The following is a 22,530-nucleotide window of genomic DNA, read 5'->3' on the forward strand; positions in this document are numbered from 1 at the left end:
ATTATGCCGGTTACTGATTTTGAAATTTTCTAGTGGACAGAGGTATCCATACTTGCCAACCCTTCTGGTTTTGGCGTAATCATTACTATTTTCACTCTTCTTTTTTGTACTATTCCGCCATTGATAATGGTAAGAATAAAAAAAGAGAGAGAAAAAAAGGGGGGGGGGGGGGGGGGGGGGGATGGGCGGTGAAAGAGGTGAAATTCCTATTTTTTGTCTCAAATTCCTATTTTCAGGCGTTCTGATTCCCCTTTTGGAATGTGCTGGGTTGGCAGGTCTGGGTAAAGCATTCAAATCAATTGGCTGGATTTTCATTTCTGTCGAATGCAGTTGATTTCATAGTGTAGTCTTACACATCAATATAAGTAATATTTCTTTTATGTTCATCCCCATGTACAGCATGGACAAGCTCCACATGGCGCTGACCGATTTGTGTGCCGCCATCAACTACTGTACGGTCATCCAGGTGTGGGACCACGGCTTTGTGCCCAGGGAATTCTTCTTGCAGCATCTGGAGACAAGATTTAACAAGTGGGTTCTCTCTCTCTCTCTGTCTCCCCGTGTCTCTGTGTCTGTCTCTCTGTGTTTCTGTGTCTGTCTCTCTCTCTCTCTGTGTCTCTTTCTTTCTTTCTCTCTCTCTCTATCTCTGTGTGTCTCTCTCTCTGTCTCTTTCTCTCTCTCTCTCTCTCTCTCTCTCTGTCTCTCTCTCTGTCTCTCTCTCTCTCTCTGTCTCTGTGTCTATCTCTCTGTGTGTCTCTCTCTCTCTCTCTGTCTATCTCTCTGTGTGTGTCTCTCTCTCTGTCTCTCTCTTCCTTGCTCTCTGTCTCTTTCTCTGTCTCTCTCTCTTCCTTGCTCTCTCTCTCACTCTTTCTCTCTCTCTGTCTCTCTCTCTCTCTCTTTCTCTCTCTATCGCTATCTCTGTCTCTCTCTCTCTCTCTGTCTCTCTCTCTATCTCTCTTTCCCTATCTCTCTCTATGTGTCTCTCTCTCTCTCTCATTTACACAGGCATTAAGAAAACATAATTTTAATCGTTTGAATTGCCACGGGCCCCCTAAATTATACTTAGAAAACTTTAGCACAAAGTCAAGGTTTAAAATGTTCTGCCCCTTTTCTGAATCAAATGAAGACTATATGGCTTTCTAAAAATATTTTATAAGCATAACTTTGAGAAATCTTTCATTTTGAAAATACGAATATCTATTTATTGATTGGTTTAAATAAAAATTACTTTTTTCCTCATTCATTTTTCAAATGTTAAAAATGGGGTGCAGCGTGGCTCAGCGGTACGGTCTTTGCTTCGTACCTGAAAGGTACCGGGTTCGATCATCCGCTGCTGTGGTGTGTATGTGGCCATAAACAAGTCATCTCGCTCTAGCTCAATTTGCGGTGCTGCACTGCGGCTGATGCCTGGGTTATTCCAGTCTTCCCTTGGAATAGACCCAAAAGACAAATTCAACAGTTGTAACGTCACTTCCTTCGTAATGACACATGGTAACTTAGTAATTGGCTCTAAACTATCGGAACAATGGTGGACACTCTTATGAAGTATTTCTCCGACGAGCATAAAAGTGTATCCAGAGGAAAAAAACCCCATTATAAATCTGGTCATGTTTTGACTTTTACACATTCTGATCACACGACATATGAAAAAATTCTAGCCAGCATGAAGAATAAAAAGTACAGATTTTCTTTATTTAGAACCATGATGGCCGCCGTTGCGGGGCGACGTGATATCAGACTATTGAATCCAATTTCCCCTATGAATAAAGGGAATTTATTGATTTTTTATATATTTAAAACATCTTTTATTGTTCAGGGCCCTAGTCGGAATGATGATGCATAACCCAGACACCAATGAGATTGCTAAACCATCTGAACTTCTCAACGGTGTTAGGGCCTACATGAACGTGTTACAAAGTATCGAAAATTACGGTGAGTTTCTTACTGTCTTCCTTCTTTTTAAAAAATGAGCTTTTATATAGCGCAATATCCACTAAACGTGCTCAAAGCGCTTTACAAGGAGTTCCCTGGCCAATAGCAACACCTAACACGTAGGATGGGACATGACACCTGTTAGGCGATATTATTATCATTTTTTTTGGACAGAGACAACGCTGTTAACGGCCAGGTACTCATTTTTACACCCCGAGTACGGTGAGAGAATGTGAGTAAAGTGCCTTTTCCAAGGACTCAACTATGTGCAGAGCAAGGCTCGAACCCAGGACCTTCCGATCTGAAAGCGAGTGTCATACCACAAGACTACATAGCCGCATGGACTCCTCCTTGAGTCAGTTGGATAAGTGGAATGGAATTATTTGACATCAGGTTCATTTTTTGTTCATTTTTTAAAGCCACTACTCCATGTTTTGAGAAAAGTCCAATTTCTTGATTTTTTTTTCTCTTCTCATCTTGATTCTTCAATTTTCTTTCTTTCTTTTTTTTCTTTTCTGTTTTTTTTTAAATTGTTAATTTTCTTTGGGTTCATTTTTCTTTCTATTTAATTTTAAGTCGTAAAAGGAATTTAGCAAATAGCTTGATCTAATAGTGATTTTTAAAAACCCAAAATTTCTGTTTATTGAAGATATTTATTCTGATTTTGTTTCTCCTTCTCCTTACTGATCATTTCTAGTATTTTCCCTGAAATGTCATACCGACATAATACAAAAATCGATTTTTAAAAACTGAAATTCAAAAGCAATAAGTACACGTTATGCACACTTTTGTTCAGGTCCACGAAAGAGCATGAGGTTTTTGTAAATACAATAAAGTTTATTTTTTTCTTTCAAAATTTTTTGATGTACTGAACAAATCTGTTCATTTGTTTGTTTTCTCCCATCCATCCGTTCACACAGTTCATGTTGACATCGTGAGAGTTTTCAACAATGTGTTACCGATGCAGACACAGCCGTCAGACGCCAATGGGGACAAAACCATCACACACAACTACACACAATGGTAAGTAGGTTGATTTATCACTGTTTCTAGTAGGGAATCTGTCTTATCCGAATCAGCGAATGGGAATCTGTCAGACTGAATGAAACTCTAAAAATGGAATTAAGAGTCTAAATTAAAAAAATAAAAAAAATAAAGATGAGATTGGTACATTACATAATAATAACATACACCTGCTGAATGTTATGAATTTTTGGTAATTTTACGAATTTTAGACAAATTTCATGGCCAATTACGAAAATACGAAATTGTATGGAAAATTACGAATTGTAATTCTCAGTACTACTTGTTATACTTGTTATAATAACAATGATAAGAAAAACTACTACAACTTCTACATAATATATAATAATAATGATAATAATAATAATAAAAATAATAATAATAATAATAATAATAATAATAAATAATAATAATAATAATAATAATAATAATAATAATAATAATAATAATAATAATAATAATAATAATAATAATAATTGTAATAATAATAATAATAATAGTAATGAAGATGATGATGATGATGATGATGATGATGATGATGATGATGATGATGATGATTATGATGAAAATATTTACTTGCTTGAATTCTAAATGTATTGTATGGGACTTATGTATTGATGATGTTTTTTGATGCCCATTTTATGCTTTAAATGTTTGTTAAAAAATAATTTTAAAAAAAGCGCTTTGAGGTTTCTACGAAAGGCGCTATAGACATACGCTTATTATTATGATGATGATGATAATAGTGGAAATGCTACCTCAATCTCTATTATTCACATATATATTAAGATCTCCATGAGGAGCCATCGCCTTATATCTATAAAAACAAAGACAACACGTCATCTTAATTCATTTTTACCACGTGGTGTTCGAATTTTTAACGCGCAACTGTGATTTAAATTAAATACTATTTGTTAAATATACACACTCATGTTCGGACTAGAGGCCAGAGGTATGGCCTATCTCAAATTATCAAATGAATATATAAAGTGTTGCTATTGGTACATTTTTGTGCATTTGCATATATATATATATATATATATATATGTATACATTGTCGCCATAGATTCTCAACTTTGTGTTGATACATTTTCATGAATGCCATTTTTTTTTTGATGAATAAAGTATATATATATTGTTATTATTATTATTATTATTATTATTATTATTATTATTATTATTATTATTATTATTATTATTATTATTATTATTATTATTATTAATATATTATTATTATTATTATTATTATTATTATTATTATTATTATTATTATTATTATTATTAATATTATTATTATTATTATTATTATTATTATTATTATTATTATTATTATTATTATCGTATCATTACAGGTACCTCGAGGTGCTACTTAAACGTGCCACAGTCAATACTGGTCAGATTGTGTTCTCACCGAGTCGTAAAGCCTTCGTGACGGTGGGCCAGGGATCACAAGGGGACCACAATGCTCTGATGGCAGCTGAGGAATACGCAGATTTATCTGGTATAACATAAAGTTTCAACTTCCTGGGTGGGGTTCCTGACCTCCCATAGTGGGCAGGGGGGTACATACTGTGTCTTCTATCCCCTTATATCTGTTTTCCAACATGCTTTCTGTCTTTGTCTTGGAATGAGATTACTTGGTTTTGTCCTGGCCTTGGCCGGAGTCCTAGCTGGGAGGGAAACAGTCAAATACATAGTTATTGTTTTGGGAGATGATATTCTTTTCCCTGTAAATCATCTCTCTGTTGTGTACTATTATATTTGTTATTTTGAATTTATAATGTAAACATTTGAGTGTATTCCTCTTTGTTGGATTTTGTGCTTGTGTCCGGATGAGACTTTTAGGTGATCTCAAACTAAGTACATTGGTGGTATGCTCTTGAAATCTACATCTGATCCCTATTTGTTCCCAGTTCCCCTTTGTCTTACATTCTCTTGGGTGCTTTAATTGTAATTCTAGAACTTTTTACTATCCCATTTTCTTCCTTTTTACTGGCGCTGATATAACCTAAATGTGTTGCAAGCGCCGTAAAACCCTTAAAAACAAAACAACAAAAACAATTTCAACTTCGTACATAAGTTTATTTTGTGATTGTTTAGAGGTGGAATTGTTTTTATGTATGAGTCAGGTCAGTTAATTTACCCTCTCCTGACCAACTATAGGAGAATCGTCACATCCGTTACGATTCAACCGACAATTTTCTCTTTAAGAGTTCTGTTTCTACACTACAAAATTTGAAAAACTATTTATGTTATCGTTACAAGAACTTGTGTAACTGGAGTTGAAGAGGACGTTTTTGCTGTACAAAATCATGTTTATCACGTGCTTATTCCTTTTGAGTTAGAGTTTTTAAAATCTATTTTTAGGTTTGTTTTGTAGGGCGTTTTGGGGAAAACCCGGAAAATTGCCGGTAAGGAGAGAGTTAAATGGCTGATGGTTTCCTCCGATTCGCAGAAATCTGCAATTTTGGAGTCGAGAGGGGAAATTTACCTCCTTTTATAAAATAACATTTCCCCCCCCCCCCCCCCCCCAAATCAAAAAACTAATATTACTGTTCTCTTTCTTGGTCACCCAGCTGTTCAAACTATTCAAATGTGTTTTCCTTGGTCTACCTTTACTCTTTTTACCTTCTATTTTTCCTGTGAGAGCAAGATGCTCAATAGATTTATGTCGATTTAGGTGACCTCAAAATTTCATTTGCCTTTTTTTTATTGTACGAATTAGTAACCTTTTAGTTTCAGCTTGCTCTAATACTTCTTCATTAGTTTTCTTCTCTGTCCATGAGATTCTTAACATCTTTCTAAGAAACCACATCTCTACTGCCTCCAGTTTCTTTCTAACGTCTAATGTAATTGTCCAACTTTCACAGCCATATAATAATACTGACCATACAGAGGCCTTCAAAACCTTATATTTTGTCGTCTTTGAGATATTGTGGTTTTTGAAAATTAGACTCATTTCATTAAAACTATCTTTAGCTATTGCAATTCTTCATTTTGATTCTGTGCTACATCTGCCATTTGAAGTTATTATGTATTCAAGATATTTAAATGTCTTAACTTGTTTTATTGTTTCTCCTTTGTAACTTAATAAGCAAAGGAGAAATGACTGCTAATAAATAGAGGTGCCTAAATGAGTCAATAAAATGAAGATAAAGATAAAGGGAGTAAATCTGACTCATGAATGAACAACACAAAACAAACGACGTTTCGTCCCTTGGCCTTTTTCAAGTAAACACAGAATACCTATATATGTATATTAGATTGTCTGCTACATGGTGGATTAATTGACTTTCTGTTTTGTGTATTTCAGAGTTACGTGCCCTGGCTGAGCTGATTGGTCCATATGGTATGAAATATCTGGGAGAAAGGCTAATGCTAAACATTGCAAGCCAAGTGGATGAAATTAAGGTATGGAACTGTCTCGAAGATGATAACTGAGGTCCATTCAAGTGCCGCCTCGACGCTCATTATGAAACAGAAAAATACTGTTGTAGAGTTTAATTCAGACACCTCCTTCCACTATGTGGCATGCCCAGTTTTGAGAGACATGAATTAAATACGTTCACGAATGCACAAGAGCAGATAAAAGGCTGTAAAAGCCTACATAAATCTGGACTTATATCATATCATATCATAATAGAATTTTTAAAATAAGTAATAAACAAGATAAATCTCTAAACTGGGCATTAGCGCTGCTAGGTGAGCAACAGGGGTTATGTGTCTTGTGTAAGGACCAACCCCCCCCCAACAAATAACATAAAAAAAATGAGCTGCTGTAAGGATCGGATGTTTGAATCAAGGAATGAAGTGCCATTTGCCATTTTATTCATTTTTATCCTATTTAATTTTCCTCAAATCTTCAATGACTTTACATTTCTGTCACTATGAAGCATTGCGTTGTTTTTTTTTTTTTTGGTTTTTTTTCTACCGCCTTTCTTATTTGTTTTTTTTTGTTTTATTTTTTGGTAGCTTGTAGATTGTTTACTTTAAACTTTAATAATAAATCTCTTCTGTAATACAGAAACTGGTGGTGAAAAACAAAGATACTCTAACCCAATTGAGGTCCAATTTCCACATGCCAGACGTGATGAGGGAACTGTCCAAGAAACTGATGAGTGAGTGCTTTGAAGGCCTTTGGTTTGAATTAAATGAATAACCACCCCCCCCCCCTCTCTTCAAAAAAATTTTTTTTTTAAATTCTCTCAAAATGAGCTAGGAGAGGTGACTAGGTGTCTTGCTCAATGCAATGCAGCACAGTCGTCGACATTGAAAAACAATTTAAAAAACAATTGAGCTTTTATATAGCGCAATATCCACTAAAAAGCTCAAAGCGCTTTACAAAGGGTCCCTGACCAACAGCAACACATGATATGTAGAACGAGACATGGCGCCTGTTAAGCGATATTACATTTTTCCCCGACAGAGACAACGCTGTTAAGCGGGTGGTTGGATGGGAGCATCACCCTTGAATCATATACCTATGATGTTCACATGGGTGTACGATCCGATAGTGATGTCGTTTCTTCTTCTCTTTACTAGCCTATCCTGCTTCTTTGGTTTGTGATTGTATTTTTGACAGGGGATATTTTTTTTTCTGTAAATCTTCTGCCTGTTTGTTCTTGGTTATTTATAATTTAGCTTATGATATCTTTAGGTTATGATATTGATTTACATTTGTACTATTTTTGTTAGATTGCTTGTTTTTTTGTTTCAGCGGTCTCTCATATAACTTAATTGTGTTGGAAGAGACCTAAAGCAACAAACAAAAAAAACAACGCTGTTAATGGCCAGATACTCATATTACACCTGAGTACAGTGAGAGAATGTGAGTAAAGATCGTTTTCCGAGGACTCAACTATGCACCGAGCGAGGCTCGAACCCATTACCTTCCGATCCAAAAGCGAGTGTCATACCACTAGACCACATAGCCGCACATGTGTTTTTTTTTTGTTTTTTTTTTTTTTTTTTGTGGAGAAGATTTTATGTGTGCATGTGCCAAGCTGTGAGTCAAGATAATGGATGGGAAGTCTGGTTTTAACGACTGTGAATTTTATGTACATGCTTTTGTAAAGAGCTTTAACAACAAGAGATGAAGTGAGTAGGAAAGTGCCAGAAGACAATAGAGAATAAAAATTTTGCGGCGGTGATTGGGGTTTGAACCCGCGACCTTACTGGTACGACAACTCTGCCTGGTCTGTTTGTTAATATACATTATTTCCCCTTTTTTTTCTTTCTCTCTACCACGGTGGACATCGATGCTTTCAGCTCCACAAAAGAATGCACCTTGTGGTAAGTTTTATAGCTTGGCTTGATATATACATTTTTATGCATGCCACATCTGTAAACGAATTTCCATTTTTTTGGATGAATTAAGTATATAGATAGTTCGAAGATGACGTCACTCAGGTCTTTGTTATTGTGTTTTGCCATCCGCGTTTATGAGTAATGCTCACTTAACTGTATTAACCCGACTATAAACGTTCATGGATACACACAGTTTTGTGTGTTGGTCCATTATACTTCGGATGGCAATGTTATGAGCTTCTTAGCCAAGCGCATACTATCTATATTATAATATATTATTATTATATTAAAAACGTTCTTTACTCAATATGTCGTGTCATCATATACATACATATATTTTTCTCTTTCGTTATTGTCGTGTTGTCATCATTATCATAACTATCACCACCACAATACCCACTCCACCACCCTTTCATCGTCAACGTCATCATCATAATCCGACCTCCCATATATAGTGGGCAGAGAGGTTGCTTATTGCATACCTGCCAAGCACCCCCGATAAAATCAGATTTACCCCGACTTTTTCTTGATTTTAACCGACCCCGCTGGATTTTGGGAAACTCTGATTTATTAATTAATTAATAATTTAAAATTTTTTTTTTTTTCTTTTCAAAATTTTTATTTTTGAAAAAAAATATAAAAAATGGCGAAAATGAATTTTTACGATAAGCGTTACTTTTCTATTCGGGGAGGTCGTAATCATATTGGAGATGGGCGACCTAAAAAGTCAGTATCGATATTAGTAGTTTCCGTTTCAGTAATTGTTCCCTTTGTCAGCATCGGTAGTTTCAGTTTCCATAATCCGTCTTTGTAGGACAAAAGCTTCATACCAGGAATTTGTTTCATCGCTGGTGACCAGATGGGTCCTTACTAGTGATTTGTAGAGTGGAAGGAATGTTCTTGCATTGAGGTGGAAGAATATGAATCTTCATCATCAATACATCCACATCACCACCATCATCATCATCATCATTATCATTATCGTCATCATAATCATCACCACCACCACCATCATCATCATTATCATTATCGTCATCATAATCATCACCACCACCACCATCATCATCATCATCATCATCATCATCATCATCATCATCATCATCATCATCATCATCATCATCATTATCGTCATCATAATCATCACCACCACCACCACCCACCATCATTGTCATCATTATCGTCATCATAATCATCACCACCACCGTCACCATCACCGTCACCATCACCATCACCATCACCACCATCATCATCACCATCTTCACCACCTATTTATTCTTCCACACTGTGTCCAGATGCTGACCTCCTCCTGACGAGAATGACCATCATTGGTGTCCTTCTCTCATTCCGGAATCTTGCCCAGGAAGCTCTTAATGACGTAAGTAACTTCGCCTCTCTCTCTCTCTCTCTCTCTCTCTCTCTCTCTCTCTCTCTCTCTCTCTCTCTCTCTCTCCTCTCTCTCTCTCTCTCTCTCTCTCTCTCTTACTTCTCTCTCTCCTCTCTCTTCTTTCTCTTGTCTCTCTCTTCTTCTCTTATGTCTGTCTGTCTGTCTCTCTCTCTCTCTCTCTCTCTCTCTCTCTCTCTCTCTCTCTCTCTCTCTGTCTTTCATTCCCTCCCCCCCCCTCCTCCCTCTCTCTCGTTCCTAAATTTCGAGAAAACATGAGTTTGTATATTGAGGCTTTGCTAAAAGGACAGTTTTGTGACTTTCACTCCAAAAATAATCCAATATTTGATTATTTGGAAAAACGAACAAAAACAAAACAAATTTGCTTTCATCAGTTTCTCTGAGTTGAATCGTGAATGATAGACAAAAAAACTGACGATTTAGCATCATAACTATAGAAGTTGATGTCTTATTAACTCTCTCCTTACCAACCATTTTCAGGATTTCCCCCAAAACTTCACACCTTACTACATAAAAATATAGTTTTTATCACTCAATCACAATAGCAGTCAGTTCTTGCGATTAATAATTTCTTGAGCAAAACATGCTCTACAACACACTGTTGATTTTCTTTAAATTTTATGATGTGCAAGAGAAATTTGTATAAGAAAAATGTTGGTTGAATTGTAATGAATGTGACAATTTTCATATAGTTGGTACGGAGAGGGTTAAAGTGTCCATGCAGTATGGGCAAAGTTGATACTCTGTCCACAATTTTTTTTTAACTTTTAAAAAACCATTGATTCTATTCTTCTGGAGCCAGATTGCCCATTTAAAGTTTATTTTACATTATGTAACTGATAGATACGGATGAAAATTTATTTATTTTGATATTTATTTATGTATTTATTTTTAAAAAAAATTAAATTTATTTATTTATTTTTTATTATTTATTTATTTATTTATTTATTTATTTATTTATTTATTTATTTATTTATTTATTTTAATTAATTAATTATTTATTTATTTGATTAATTAATTAATTAATTAATTAATTTATTTATTTGTTTGTTTATTTGTTTATTTATTTATTTATTTATTTGAAGATATTGGAACAACGCATTCCTTTCCTGATGGGTTCCATTCGAGACATTCATCAACACGTTCCAAACATCAAAGACACTATGGTAAGTCTTAAAAAGCCCTCACCATTGCTACTGTCAACTACTCTTGTATCTTTCTGTACCGACTCACTAACACAGGGTACTGAGTAAAAGCCCTCACCATTGCTACTGTCAACTACTCTTGTATCTTTCTGTACCGACTCACTAACACAGGGTACTGAGTAAAAGCCCTCACCATTGTGACTGTCAACTACTCTTGTATCTTTCTGTATGGACTCACTAACATGGGGTACCGAGTAAAACCCTTCACCATTGCTACTGTCAACTACTCTTGTATCTTTCTGTACCGACTCACTAACACAGGGTACTGAGTAAAAGCCCTCACCATTGCTACTGTCAACTTCTCTCTTGTTATCTCTACTCTTGTATCTTTCTGTATGGACTCACTAACACAGATAACTGTCTCCTGTGTCTATCTCTACTCTTGTATCTTTCTGTACCGACTCACTAACACAGAGTACCTAGAAAAAGCCCTCACCATTACTACTCTCAACCCCTATTTATATACTTTTATGAATAAGATTTTAATGCATCATATTTAGCGGTTAAATTATTCAGTGTAGGTAGGGATAATAACATATTTGTATTCTTCATCATTCGAAACAATTCCCCCACCCCCACCCCCTCCCCTTCCCCTAACCAGTTTCCTTTTGTCTGCGTTTAATAAATTTTTAAGCATAGGAATTATTTTTAGTTTGGTTTTTGGTAACATCTTCGATTCAAATTCTTTGGACTGCTTGGTGGAATTCGGTTTAGGTACCTGTTAAGGCAAGTCATCCCCTTATCATGTTCAACGTTTGGCATAACTAAATTGACAAATTGTCCACTAACTAAACTAAGCTTTTAAGTAATGAATAGAATTTAATATAATTGCAATCATTTGTTTCCTTAATTTTTAAAATATTTTTATATTAAAAAAAACCAAACTTATTAATTTGTATTTATTTTCACTTTTTTAAATTTTGGTTTATTTATTTGATATTTATATATTTTAGTATTTATCTTTGTTTGCTTTATTTTAAAATAATTTGTTAGAACTATGATTCATAAAATTTTCAGTCATGTTTTTGCTGTTTTTTTTTTGGTTTGTTTTCTTTTAATTTTATTTTTCTGTTTTTATTTTTAAAATTTCAATTATTTATTTATTTTCTGAAAAAAAAATTTGATTCTGATGATTGTGAATTTTGATTGTTTCAATCGGGAGGGTATTCAATTCCTTGATTGGCTTTTTTGGTGAAAGGGTGTTTTGACGTTTCCAAAAGCTAGGCTTTTCTTTTCATGGAGGGTGGGGTGTGCCTCATGGGTTTGTTTTGCCCCAGCTTACATTCAGAAATATACAAAAATATCCACCACTCAGTAATGTATTGTTGTTTTGACAATGACTTCCTGCAATAAATAAGATACTGCACCCAACATTCATATATTATTGTCATAGTAACCTAGCTTAACTCTTACCCCAAATTGTCCACCACTAACTACAGCAATCTCTCGTTTAACCCTCTCCTTACCAACCAAAGGAAAATCGTCACATTCGTTACGATCCAACCAGCACGACTATCATTCTGATTTATTTTGAAAATCACACACAATTTAAAGACAAATGTTTTATCATAGCTATAAAAACATGACACTGTGTTGTAGAGTTCGTTTTGCTGATCAATATTATGTATAGAATGTATTTGTTGCCTTTCTGTTTGAGTAAGAAAAAATTCTATTATGTGTTGGTGGGTGTGAAATTTTGGGGAAAATTCTGAAAACGGCTGGTAAGGGAAGGGTTAACCATTTACTGGGAGTTGGAGGGGGGGGGGGGGGGGGGGGGGAGGGGAGATGGGACTATTTTACTTTTTACAATATAGCTAAGCCTAAGCTGTTTTCACCTACGTAGCAAGGTAGCAAATAATTTCTTTTTAAATGAAAAAAATGTGTGATTTTTTAGCTTTAATTGAAACTGGTGTTGCTCCTTTGTTACTGCTCACTTCGTGAAAATGGTTACATGTCAATTTAGACAGAGATAGATAAATAATTGGAAAAAATTATGAGTTTTTTTTTAAAGGGAACAGCCCGCTGTCAAAGTGGTAGCTATCAATTTTGGACCGGCACTACAAGAGTAACAGGTTATGATTTGTTGGCTTGTTTGATATGATGGTTATCGAGGGATTGCTGGGACTCTAATCTAAAATCATTATTCGTGTATCGATTATTTTATCCAATCTGTCCATCTTTTCATTCATTCATTCATTCATTTTCACTTGTATATCCATCCATCCTGTAAATTTGTTCATTCATTCATTCATTCATTCATTCATTCATTCATTCATTCATTCATTCATTCATTCATTCATTCATTCATTCATTCCATTCATTCATTCATTCATTCATTCATTCATTCATTCATTCATTCATTCATTCATTCATTCGGTCGTTCATTCATTTCATTCATTCATTCATTCATTCATTCATTCATTCATTCATTCATTCATTCATTCATTCATTCATTCATTCATCCATTCATTCATTCCATTCATTCATTCAATCCTTTCATCTCCCAAATGCCAGCCATTAACCTTAAAGCAACAGGTTTGTACCAGTTTTCGTGTTACAGTAAGTCCTTTATTGGGCTCTACTTGTCGTCGTGTTCTGCTGTCATTAATCATCACGCTTACTGTTTTTTTTGTTTGTTTTTTAAAATTAGAATTTTTAAATTTCATTTTTTAAATAACTTGTATAACTCTGCCGTTTTATAAAATAACACAGTATGTGCTGTTCTTTTACGTTAACATTGCATATACTGTGTTTTTAAAAACAACGGCAGAACGTGTGTCATGTATTCTCAATGGTTTATTTTGATGTGATTTTTGTTTTTTCCTTCTTGGAAATACCTGTTGGTTTTTGCAACCTCTAGATTATTATTTCTTTTTTACTCAAAAAAACCACTAACATTTTCTGTGTGTCTATAAAGTAATTTATTTCACAATACTTCATCCATAGATGTATATAATGTTATTCTTTTTTTTTCTAAAATTTGAATAAGTTCAGATAGTTGGAAAAATATTTCATAACTCTTAACTTGTACCCTAATTCTGAATTGGGTTAGAAATTAGGGGCTTTTTAGCGCAGAGAAAAATCTATATTGTTATTCATTTCAATTAAGTGGCTTTTCCTTATAAAGCAGCATATCCCCCTGCCCCCTCCAAAAAAAAAAAAACAAACAAACAAAACAAAACAAAAAAAAACAAAAAACAAAACAAACAACAAACACCCCCCCCCAAGCATTGAATCCTTCTTGCGATGTCTCTCTAGCCAGTACATCATAATTTCAAATTGTTGCATTCTTTGATATAATATGGTGTACACATTATATCAGGAATATTAGATTTCATTCCGACAATAGACAATAGACTACTCCCCCGAAATTAAGAACTTTTCGTCAACCTGAAACTTGGAAAAATAATCTATTACTTATTCATTTATTTAATTAATTAATTCATTTTTTATTTATTTATAGAAATGTGATCGATTTATTTATTTATTTCCTTTAAAGATAAATTGCCCTGAAATCAAATTGCTATTTTTTCCATCATCAATTCTAATATTTACTTCAGAATTCTACTAAAAGATTTGCTGACAGCTTTCTTCCCTCCCTAACTAATGCTCACTTTTTCCCCCACCACTTACTTACACACATCACTTCTTATCGATTTTTAGCAAGCGACCGACAAGCAAAATTTTTAAGAAGAACGTATCCTATTTCTGAGAGAGTTCAAAGTAAATATGTATAAAAAGTAATAAACAAAAATAAATAAAATAGGTTAAAAAAAACCCCAACAAAAAACAGAAAAATACAATATTTGGAACGTTTCGGGTTCAAAACCCTTCTTCAGCCACAACTAAAAACAATGAAAACATAAATACATTACCAAAAAAAAAAAAAAAAACAAAAAAAAAATCGAGTGTTCGGCACATCCTTTCTGTATAAAAATCAAATTTAAATATACAGCATTTTAACAAGCATATAAATATAAATCAATTTTGAGGAAATTTAAACCTTTTTTTTCTTCTCCACAACCATAAAGAAGAAAAGACACTTTAACTCCAGTTTATACAAAGAAAATAAAGTCTGTTGTTAATATGATGCATAGCTTTGTCGACTTTGATCCAAATGGAAGCTTTCCTGTTACAATCTTTGTCCAAATAATTATAACAGCGCCTAACAGGCTTCATGTCTTGTTCCTGGTGATATATGTAAACCATTATGTAATCAGGAAATTAAAAACAGTAAAATAAAAAATGTAGAGTTCTTCATAAATGTACAGTCCTTTTTTTTTTTTCTTTAACGATTAAAAGAAAGAATAACATTCTCGTGTAATTGTTTGCTGTGATATTTGGATTTCACTCTAGATGTTTCGATTTTTTAAAATTATTTTATTCTTGTTTGTAACTCATGTCGTTTTTACATATTATGATACAGTGATATAACAAACAGTCCTCTCATCTATGTGTTTTTTTAAACCAATATTTACAATACAAGTTTTTGTTTTTGTTGTCTCTTCTTTGTTTCTTTCACATAAAGTACTTGATGAAATACTGAAAGTGATTTGACACTAGCCACTCATTGTCTTATTACTCAGAGACAAAAAAAAAAAAAATCCAAACAAAAGAAAAAAACAACAGAAAAGCAAACAAAAACAAATCGAAAACAAACAAATGATGAAACAAAAACAAAGAACGAAAAAAACAACAACCAAAAACCAAAAACAAACAAGAGAAACGAAACAAAACAAAAAACCTTTTCAGTATCGTTTCATTGGACTTTATCTATTTCTCTGCTTCTTTGATATATTGTAGATTAACCGATCCCCGTAAAATGCTAGCATATCACTTTCTCATCTTCTCATCTCAACCCCCTTTTGGTTTTGTGTACAGAATGTTTTTAGTCATGATGTGTGTGCATTCTCAGACGTCCATTATAATCATAGTGTTATTATTCTTATTATCATTATCATTATCATTCTTCTTCTTCTTCTTCTTCTTCTTCTTCTTCTTCTTCTTCTTCTTCTTCTCCTCCTCCTCCTCCTCCTCCTCCTCCTCCTCCTCCTCCTCCTCCTCCTCCTCCTCCTCCTCCTCCTCCTCCTCCTCCTCTTCCTCTCTTCTTCTTCTTCTTCTTCTTCTTCTTCTTCTTCTTCTTCTTCTTCTTCTTCTTCTTCTTCTTCTTCTTCTTCTTCTTCTTCTTCTTCTTCTTCTTCTTCTTCTTCTTCTTCTTCTTCTTCTTTTTCTTCTTCTTCTTCTTCTTCTTCTTATCCACATCGGTTGAGTCTAAGACACCCCTGGAGACAAATTCGCCCCATTTGACAGTAGACACATTTACAGCTGTACTTTATTGATGGTAATCTAGGATAGGAATAGGAAGATAGCGGAAAATGACACAACGCTGCTTTGTGCAAACCAGAAGCAAGCTCCCCCCCCCCCCCCCCCCCCCCTCTTGTTGCAAATCAACTCAATATAAACTATTTTCCCTATGTCAGCTGCTTAGTGTACTGGTATTTCAAAAGACACTGCGCAGTCAAGAGAGGTATTAAGATTTTTTTTTCTATTCATTTTTCTTTCTTTCTTTTTTTTTTTTTTTCAATGCTCTTGTTGCTATTTAACATCCTTCAGCCATTATGATTGTTTGTGCTTATGAAGTGCTTTTGATGTTCATTCATTCATTCATTCATTATATCATACTGTGTACTCAAATACCCCTGATATATCCCTCCATGTTTTTTTTTGTTGATTTTTAAAAAATGTTTTAATAACATTATACGTGGTTAAGAATGCTCTTTCTTCTTTACAAATGTTTACAAATGTGTTTTGATACATTTTCGATGATTCATTTTTCTTTCTTTCCTTTTTTTTTTTTTTTTTCAATTTCCATTGATGCTATTTACCATACTATCTATTCTGGTGTTGAAATGTGAGATATCTCCAAGGATTAAATAAAACTTCAAAAGTTATTTTCTTTAACTCATTCAACCCAAACACCGACTATATCTGTGGTTTACCCGGGTTACTTTTACCCCATGCCTATTTATTACATTTTTTTAGACAAATTATAGGCGTAGTATCAAAGCTAATGTTTTTGGTTTTTATATGTTAATGGTAGTTGAATAAAACTATCTATGTATATGCTCATTTTTAATACATTTTTTCCAATTTTGAAAAGTAACAAAAATCTCTAGGATTGAGTGAGTTAATCTTGAAAAATTTTGAATGTCCCAATTGTGCTAATTTTGATCCTAATATCTATTTTCATCAACGAAGCCATTGGGCCGTTGTAAGTATCCGACAGACACAGTCGACCACGAATAAATCTCATGTTTCATGTGGCTCAGTGGTACGGTCTTTGCTTTGTACCCAAAAGGTACCGAGTTCGACTTAGACTATCCGCCTCGTTGTGTGACCTTGAGCAAGCCACCCTCGCCCTAGCTCACTTTGCCACGCTACACTGCGGCTGACGCCTGGGTTAGGGTTATTAATAAATAAAAATAAAATTCCTTTTATTCATCCCATAGGGAAAATTTGTCTCTAGGGTCTGTTATTCCAAGAGAAGACTGGAATAACCCAGGCGTCAGCCGCAGTGCAGCGCCGCAAATTGAGCTAAGGCGAGGTGACTTGCTCAAGGCCACACAGCGCAGCGGTGGGTGATCGAATTCGATACCTTTCGGGTAGGAAGCAAAGACCGTACCGCTCCACGCTGTCCCAGTCTTCCCCTGGAATTGACCCTAAAGACAAATTTCCCTTTGGGGATGAATAAAGGGAATCTTATTCTTATCAAACAGTGCCAGAAAAAACAGAAAGAAAAATATAAGAAAAAAAAAACATCCTAAAAAATTAGCCTCCCAGAGCAGAAAGAAAAATAACAACTAATGATGAAGTGAGTAGGAAAGTGCCAGAAGACAATAGAGAATAAGAAAATTTGTTCGCGGCGGTGATGGTGTGAACCCATGACCTTATTGGTACGACAGCGTGACTCTACCGTATGAGGTATCCAGGGGATCGTGGATAGTAGAGTCATGCTCTCCTTGGCCAGGCGGAGTTGTCGTATCAGTAAGGTTGCGGGTTCAAACCGCCATCACCGCCGCGAAAATTGTTTTATTCTCTATTGTCTTCTGGCACTTTCCTACTCACGTCATCTCTTGTTGTTATCAACATAAGTGCCTGCTCCACTCACTTTTCTGAATAAGAAAGAAAAATACAAGATAAAAACCCATCTCAAAAAGATCAAGATCAGCCTTCATGGACTGCCCCAGAGCTGAAAGAAAAGTGAAAGAAAAATAAAACTTCCCAAAAAGCTAGCCTGCCTATACTTTAGTTCTTTCGTCTACTGCAATGTATTGTGAGGAAAAAAAATATTTTAAAAAATTGATCTTTTATATTGATGGCCCGTTGATCAAACGATACTATACTTCAGAGGTTTGTTGATCAACCGGCCATCGATATATTGCAATATCCACTTTATGTGCTCAAGGCGCTTTGCAAGGGGGTCCCTAACCAACAGCAACATTTAACATCTTTACAGAGCAGAAAGAAAAATACAAACAAAAAAAAAAAAAAAAAAATAAAAATAAAAATTAAAAAAATAAAATAAAAATAGGCAGGCTGATTTTCTTGGCGATTGTTTTTTTTTTTGTTTGTTTCTTTCTTCTTGTATTTTTCTTTCTGCCTTAGTTGACACTTGTTTCTTTCACACCTTTTCAGGTTTTTATTTTTTAAACCAGTGCCTGCTCCCTCATAATTTGTCACTTCGGTCACAAATTGCTCGATGCGTGTGGTGTCCGGGGTCCCTCAACTGAGAGGGTCAAGAATAGCCCAACGCCAAGCCAGCGTGTCGTAAAAGGCAACTAATGGTGTGTGATTCCCCCATCTTTGAGTCACCTGGTCCTCCAGGTTGGGGGTTGGCAAAGGGTTAACACCCCTTTCCGTTAAACTCAAACCGTTACAGAAACACAGACAGACAAACTAAATCCTTTTTTTAGCTTGGGCGACCGAAGAGTTTCTGGAATTACAGAATTTATGAAGGACAACAGACAAAGCCGAAAGGACTCTGCTGACCCGATGAAGTCTTCGCCAAACAAGCAGCTTCGAATTGCGTTGTGGAACGTTCGCACCATGTATGAAGCAGGAAAAAGCTCTCAAGTTGTGACTGAGATGAGAAGATACAGGCTGCATATACTTGGAGTAAGCGAAACCCACTGGATACAATCCGGACAGAAACACCTCAAGTCTGGGGAGAAGATTTTATATTCAGGGAGAGGGGACGGGATTCATACACAGGGAGTAGGAATAATTCTAAGCAAGTTTGCCCAGAAGTCACTGAGAGGATGGGAACAATGCGGAGAAAGGATCATCATGGCGTCCTTTACAACACGGAGTAAGAAGATCAGCATGAACATTGTACAGATCTATGCCCCAACAAATGATGCAACAGATGAGGACAAAGATACATTTTATGGTCTGCTACAACAAGTCATTGACAAGTTGCCAAGGAAAGACATCAACATATTGATGGGAGATGCTAATGCAAAAGTGGGACAGGATAACGTAGGCTATGAAGGTATCATGGGATGCCATGGCATGGGAGAAATGAATGATAATGGTGAGAGATTTGCAAATTTCTGTGCATTCAACAGTTTGGTGATTGGAGGATCAGTGTTCCCCCATAAGAGGATCCACAAAGCAACTTGGGTCTCACCAGATGGTGTGACAGAGAATCAGATTGATCATTTTTGTATCTCTCGTAGATTCAGATGTTCATTGGAAGATGTGACAGTACGGAGAGGGGCAGATGTTGGATCAGACCACCACCTGCTATTGGCAAAGCTTAAGCTCCGACTCAGAAAACACGGAGCCAGATCACATAGAAGAAGAAAATTCGAGGTGAATGCACTTGATGGGGAAAAGAATGAGGAATTCAAACTACAATTGAGTAATAGATTCCAACCTCTTACTGAGCTCGAGGAGGACATAGATGTAGAGTCACATTGGGCAAAGATCAAGGAAGTCTACATAACAACTTGCCACGAGGTATTGGGGGTAAAGAAATCGGAACATAAAGAATGGATAAGTCCAACCACCTTGGACCTTATTGAAAAGAGGAGAACAAGGAAGGAACAAGTGAATGCAAGCCGAACAAGGGCTTCAAGACTGGATGCACAAGAGCAGTATCGAGCCATAGCTAAGGACGTCGAAAGATCTGTGAAGAAAGACAAGGAAGCATTCATGAACAGACTTGCAGAGAAAGCAGAAGCAGCAGCGACTGGAGGACACATGAGGATCCTTTATCAAACTACCAAGACACTTGCTGGAAAATATGGGAAACCAGAGGTACCAGTCAAAGACAAAGATGGGAAAACTATTTTTGGAAAAGAGGCTCAATCTGAACGATGGAGGGAACATTTCAACTGCCTTCTGAACAGACCACCACCAGACAACCAGCCAGAAATTTTGCCTGCAAGGAATGAGCTACCAATTAGCTGTGATCCACCATCGATAGCAGAGATTGTGGGTGCCATTAACAAGATGAAAAGGGGGAAAGCTGCTGGACCAGACCAGATTCCACCGGAGGCTCTAAAAGTTGATGCGGAAAGAAATGCTGAGGCCCTGCACCCACTATTTGAGAGAATCTGGAATGACGGGATATTCCCAAAGGATTGGAAGGAAGGACATCTTATCAAGCTTCCAAAGAAAGGGGACCTCAGTAATTGTAATAATTATCGAGGCATCACTCTTCTTTCTATCCCAGGAAAGGTTTTCAACCGTATTATTTTAGAGAGAATTAAGAATGCAACAGATGCTAAACTGCGGGACGAACAGGCAGGTTTTCGGAAAAACCGTTCAACCACCGACCAGATTGCCTCTCTGCGAGTCATAGTGGAACAGTCTATAGAATGGAACTCTCCTCTTATTGTCAACTTTCTGGATTACGAGAAGGCTTTCGACAGTATTGACAGAGCAACATTGTGGAAAATTTTGGCACATTATGGACTACCTGAAAAGATAGTAAACCTCATTAAGGAAATGTATGAAGGATCAAGTTGCAGGGTTGTACATGAAGATCAGCTTACTGACAGCTTTGAAATTAAGACTGGTGTCAAGCAGGGATGCTTGCTCTCACCATTCCTGTTCATCCTTGCCATTGATTGGCTAATGAAGGAAACCTCCAAAGGGAGAAGAAATGGGATACAGTGGACCCCCTGGACACAGTTGGATGATCTGGATTTTGCAGATGATCTGGCTCTTTTGTCCCACACCCAGGACCAGATGCAAGCAAAAACCACAATTATAAACAGCCTCTCGGAATCAATTGGTCTAAGAATTCACCCTGCAAAGTCAAAGGTCTTGAGGATAGGTACGCGTCAAAGGGAGCAGATCAAAGTAAAAGATCAGGAACTCGAAGATATAGACACTTTCTGCTATCTCGGAAGTATAATTGACAAGGATGGAGGCACGGAAGCAGAGGTGAAAGCACGAATAGGAAAGGCACAGGCTGCATTCACATCTTTGTACAGAGTTTGGAGAACTAAAGATATCTCCCTTCAACTAAAGCTAAGACTTTTCAACTCAAACGTGAAGTCTGTCCTACTGTATGGATGTGAAACTTGGAACGCATCACAGGCATGTATAAAGAGGGTACAGATTTTCGTAAACAGGTGCATGCGTAAGCTACTCAGAATAAAATGGATGGATAGAATAAAAAATGAAGAAGTATGGAAAAGAACACAGCAGAAACCAGTGGGAGAGGATATAGGAAGAAGACGATGGAGGTGGATTGGACACACGCTTAGAAAGAATGACTCAACTATAACAAAGAAAGTATTGGACTGGAACCCTCAGGGCAGAAGATCAAGGGGAAGGCCACGAGGAACATGGAGAAGAATTAAAGAAGCTGATATACAGAGAAGTGGTAAGACCTGGAATGAGATAAAAAAGTTGGCTCAGGATAGAGAAGGATGGAAACTGTTTGTCTGTGGCCTATACCCTGACCCAGGGTGAATAAGGCAATGATGATGACCCGGGTTACTTTTACCCCATGCCTATTTATTACATTTTTTTAGACAAATTATAGGCGTAGTATCAAAGCTAATGTTTTTGGTTTTTATATGTTAATGGTAGTTGAATAAAACTATCTATGTATATGCTCATTTTTAATACATTTTTTCCAATTTTGAAAAGTAACAAAAATCTCTAGGATTGAGTGAGTTAATCTTGAAAAATTTTGAATGTCCCAATTGTGCTAATTTTGATCCTAATATCTATTTTCATCAACGAAGCCATTGGGCCGTTGTAAGTATCCGACAGACACAGTCGACCACGAATAAATCTCATGTTTCATGTGGCTCAGTGGTACGGTCTTTGCTTTGTACCCAAAAGGTACCGAGTTCGACTTAGACTATCCGCCTCGTTGTGTGACCTTGAGCAAGCCACCCTCGCCCTAGCTCACTTTGCCACGCTACACTGCGGCTGACGCCTGGGTTAGAGTTATTAATAAATAAAAATAAAATTCCTTTTATTCATCCCATAGGGAAAATTTGTCTCTAGGGTCTGTTATTCCAAGAGAAGACTGGAATAACCCAGGCGTCAGCCGCAGTGCAGCGCCGCAAATTGAGCTAAGGCGAGGTGACTTGCTCAAGGCCACACAGCGCAGCGGTGGGTGATCGAATTCGA

At 36.0% G+C, this 22,530-nt stretch overlaps 1 protein-coding gene across 9 annotated transcripts in view; it reads left to right on the plus strand.

Annotated features, from left to right (window-relative positions):
* LOC144978161 (nck-associated protein 1-like) overlaps window positions 1–22,530 on the plus strand; it is a 106,950-nt gene that overhangs the window by 40,485 nt on the left and 43,935 nt on the right. For 4 of the 9 annotated variants that reach the window (XM_078923853.1, XM_078923858.1, XM_078923859.1 and 1 more), the window contains exons 21-29: window positions 400–531; window positions 1,817–1,932; window positions 2,853–2,955; window positions 4,308–4,456; window positions 6,269–6,366; window positions 6,980–7,073; window positions 8,224–8,247; window positions 9,555–9,637; window positions 10,750–10,830. In XM_078923853.1, the coding sequence (XP_078779979.1) occupies window positions 400–531; window positions 1,817–1,932; window positions 2,853–2,955; window positions 4,308–4,456; window positions 6,269–6,366; window positions 6,980–7,073; window positions 8,224–8,247; window positions 9,555–9,637; window positions 10,750–10,830 (880 nt within the window). Of the gene's footprint in view, window positions 1–399; window positions 532–1,816; window positions 1,933–2,852; window positions 2,956–4,307; window positions 4,457–6,268; window positions 6,367–6,979; window positions 7,074–8,223; window positions 8,248–9,554; window positions 9,638–10,749; window positions 10,831–13,383; window positions 13,429–22,530 lie in introns of all 9 variants that reach the window. The other 5 variants (XM_078923855.1, XM_078923856.1, XM_078923857.1 and 2 more) reach the window with 2 other exon arrangements.

Source organism: Berghia stephanieae, chromosome 8 (genome assembly GCF_034508935.2).
Source record: "Berghia stephanieae isolate SIO BIC M18660-M18661 chromosome 8, UCSD_Bste_1.3, whole genome shotgun sequence".
In the NCBI taxonomy this organism is placed as follows: Eukaryota; Metazoa; Mollusca; class Gastropoda; order Nudibranchia; family Aeolidiidae; genus Berghia; species Berghia stephanieae.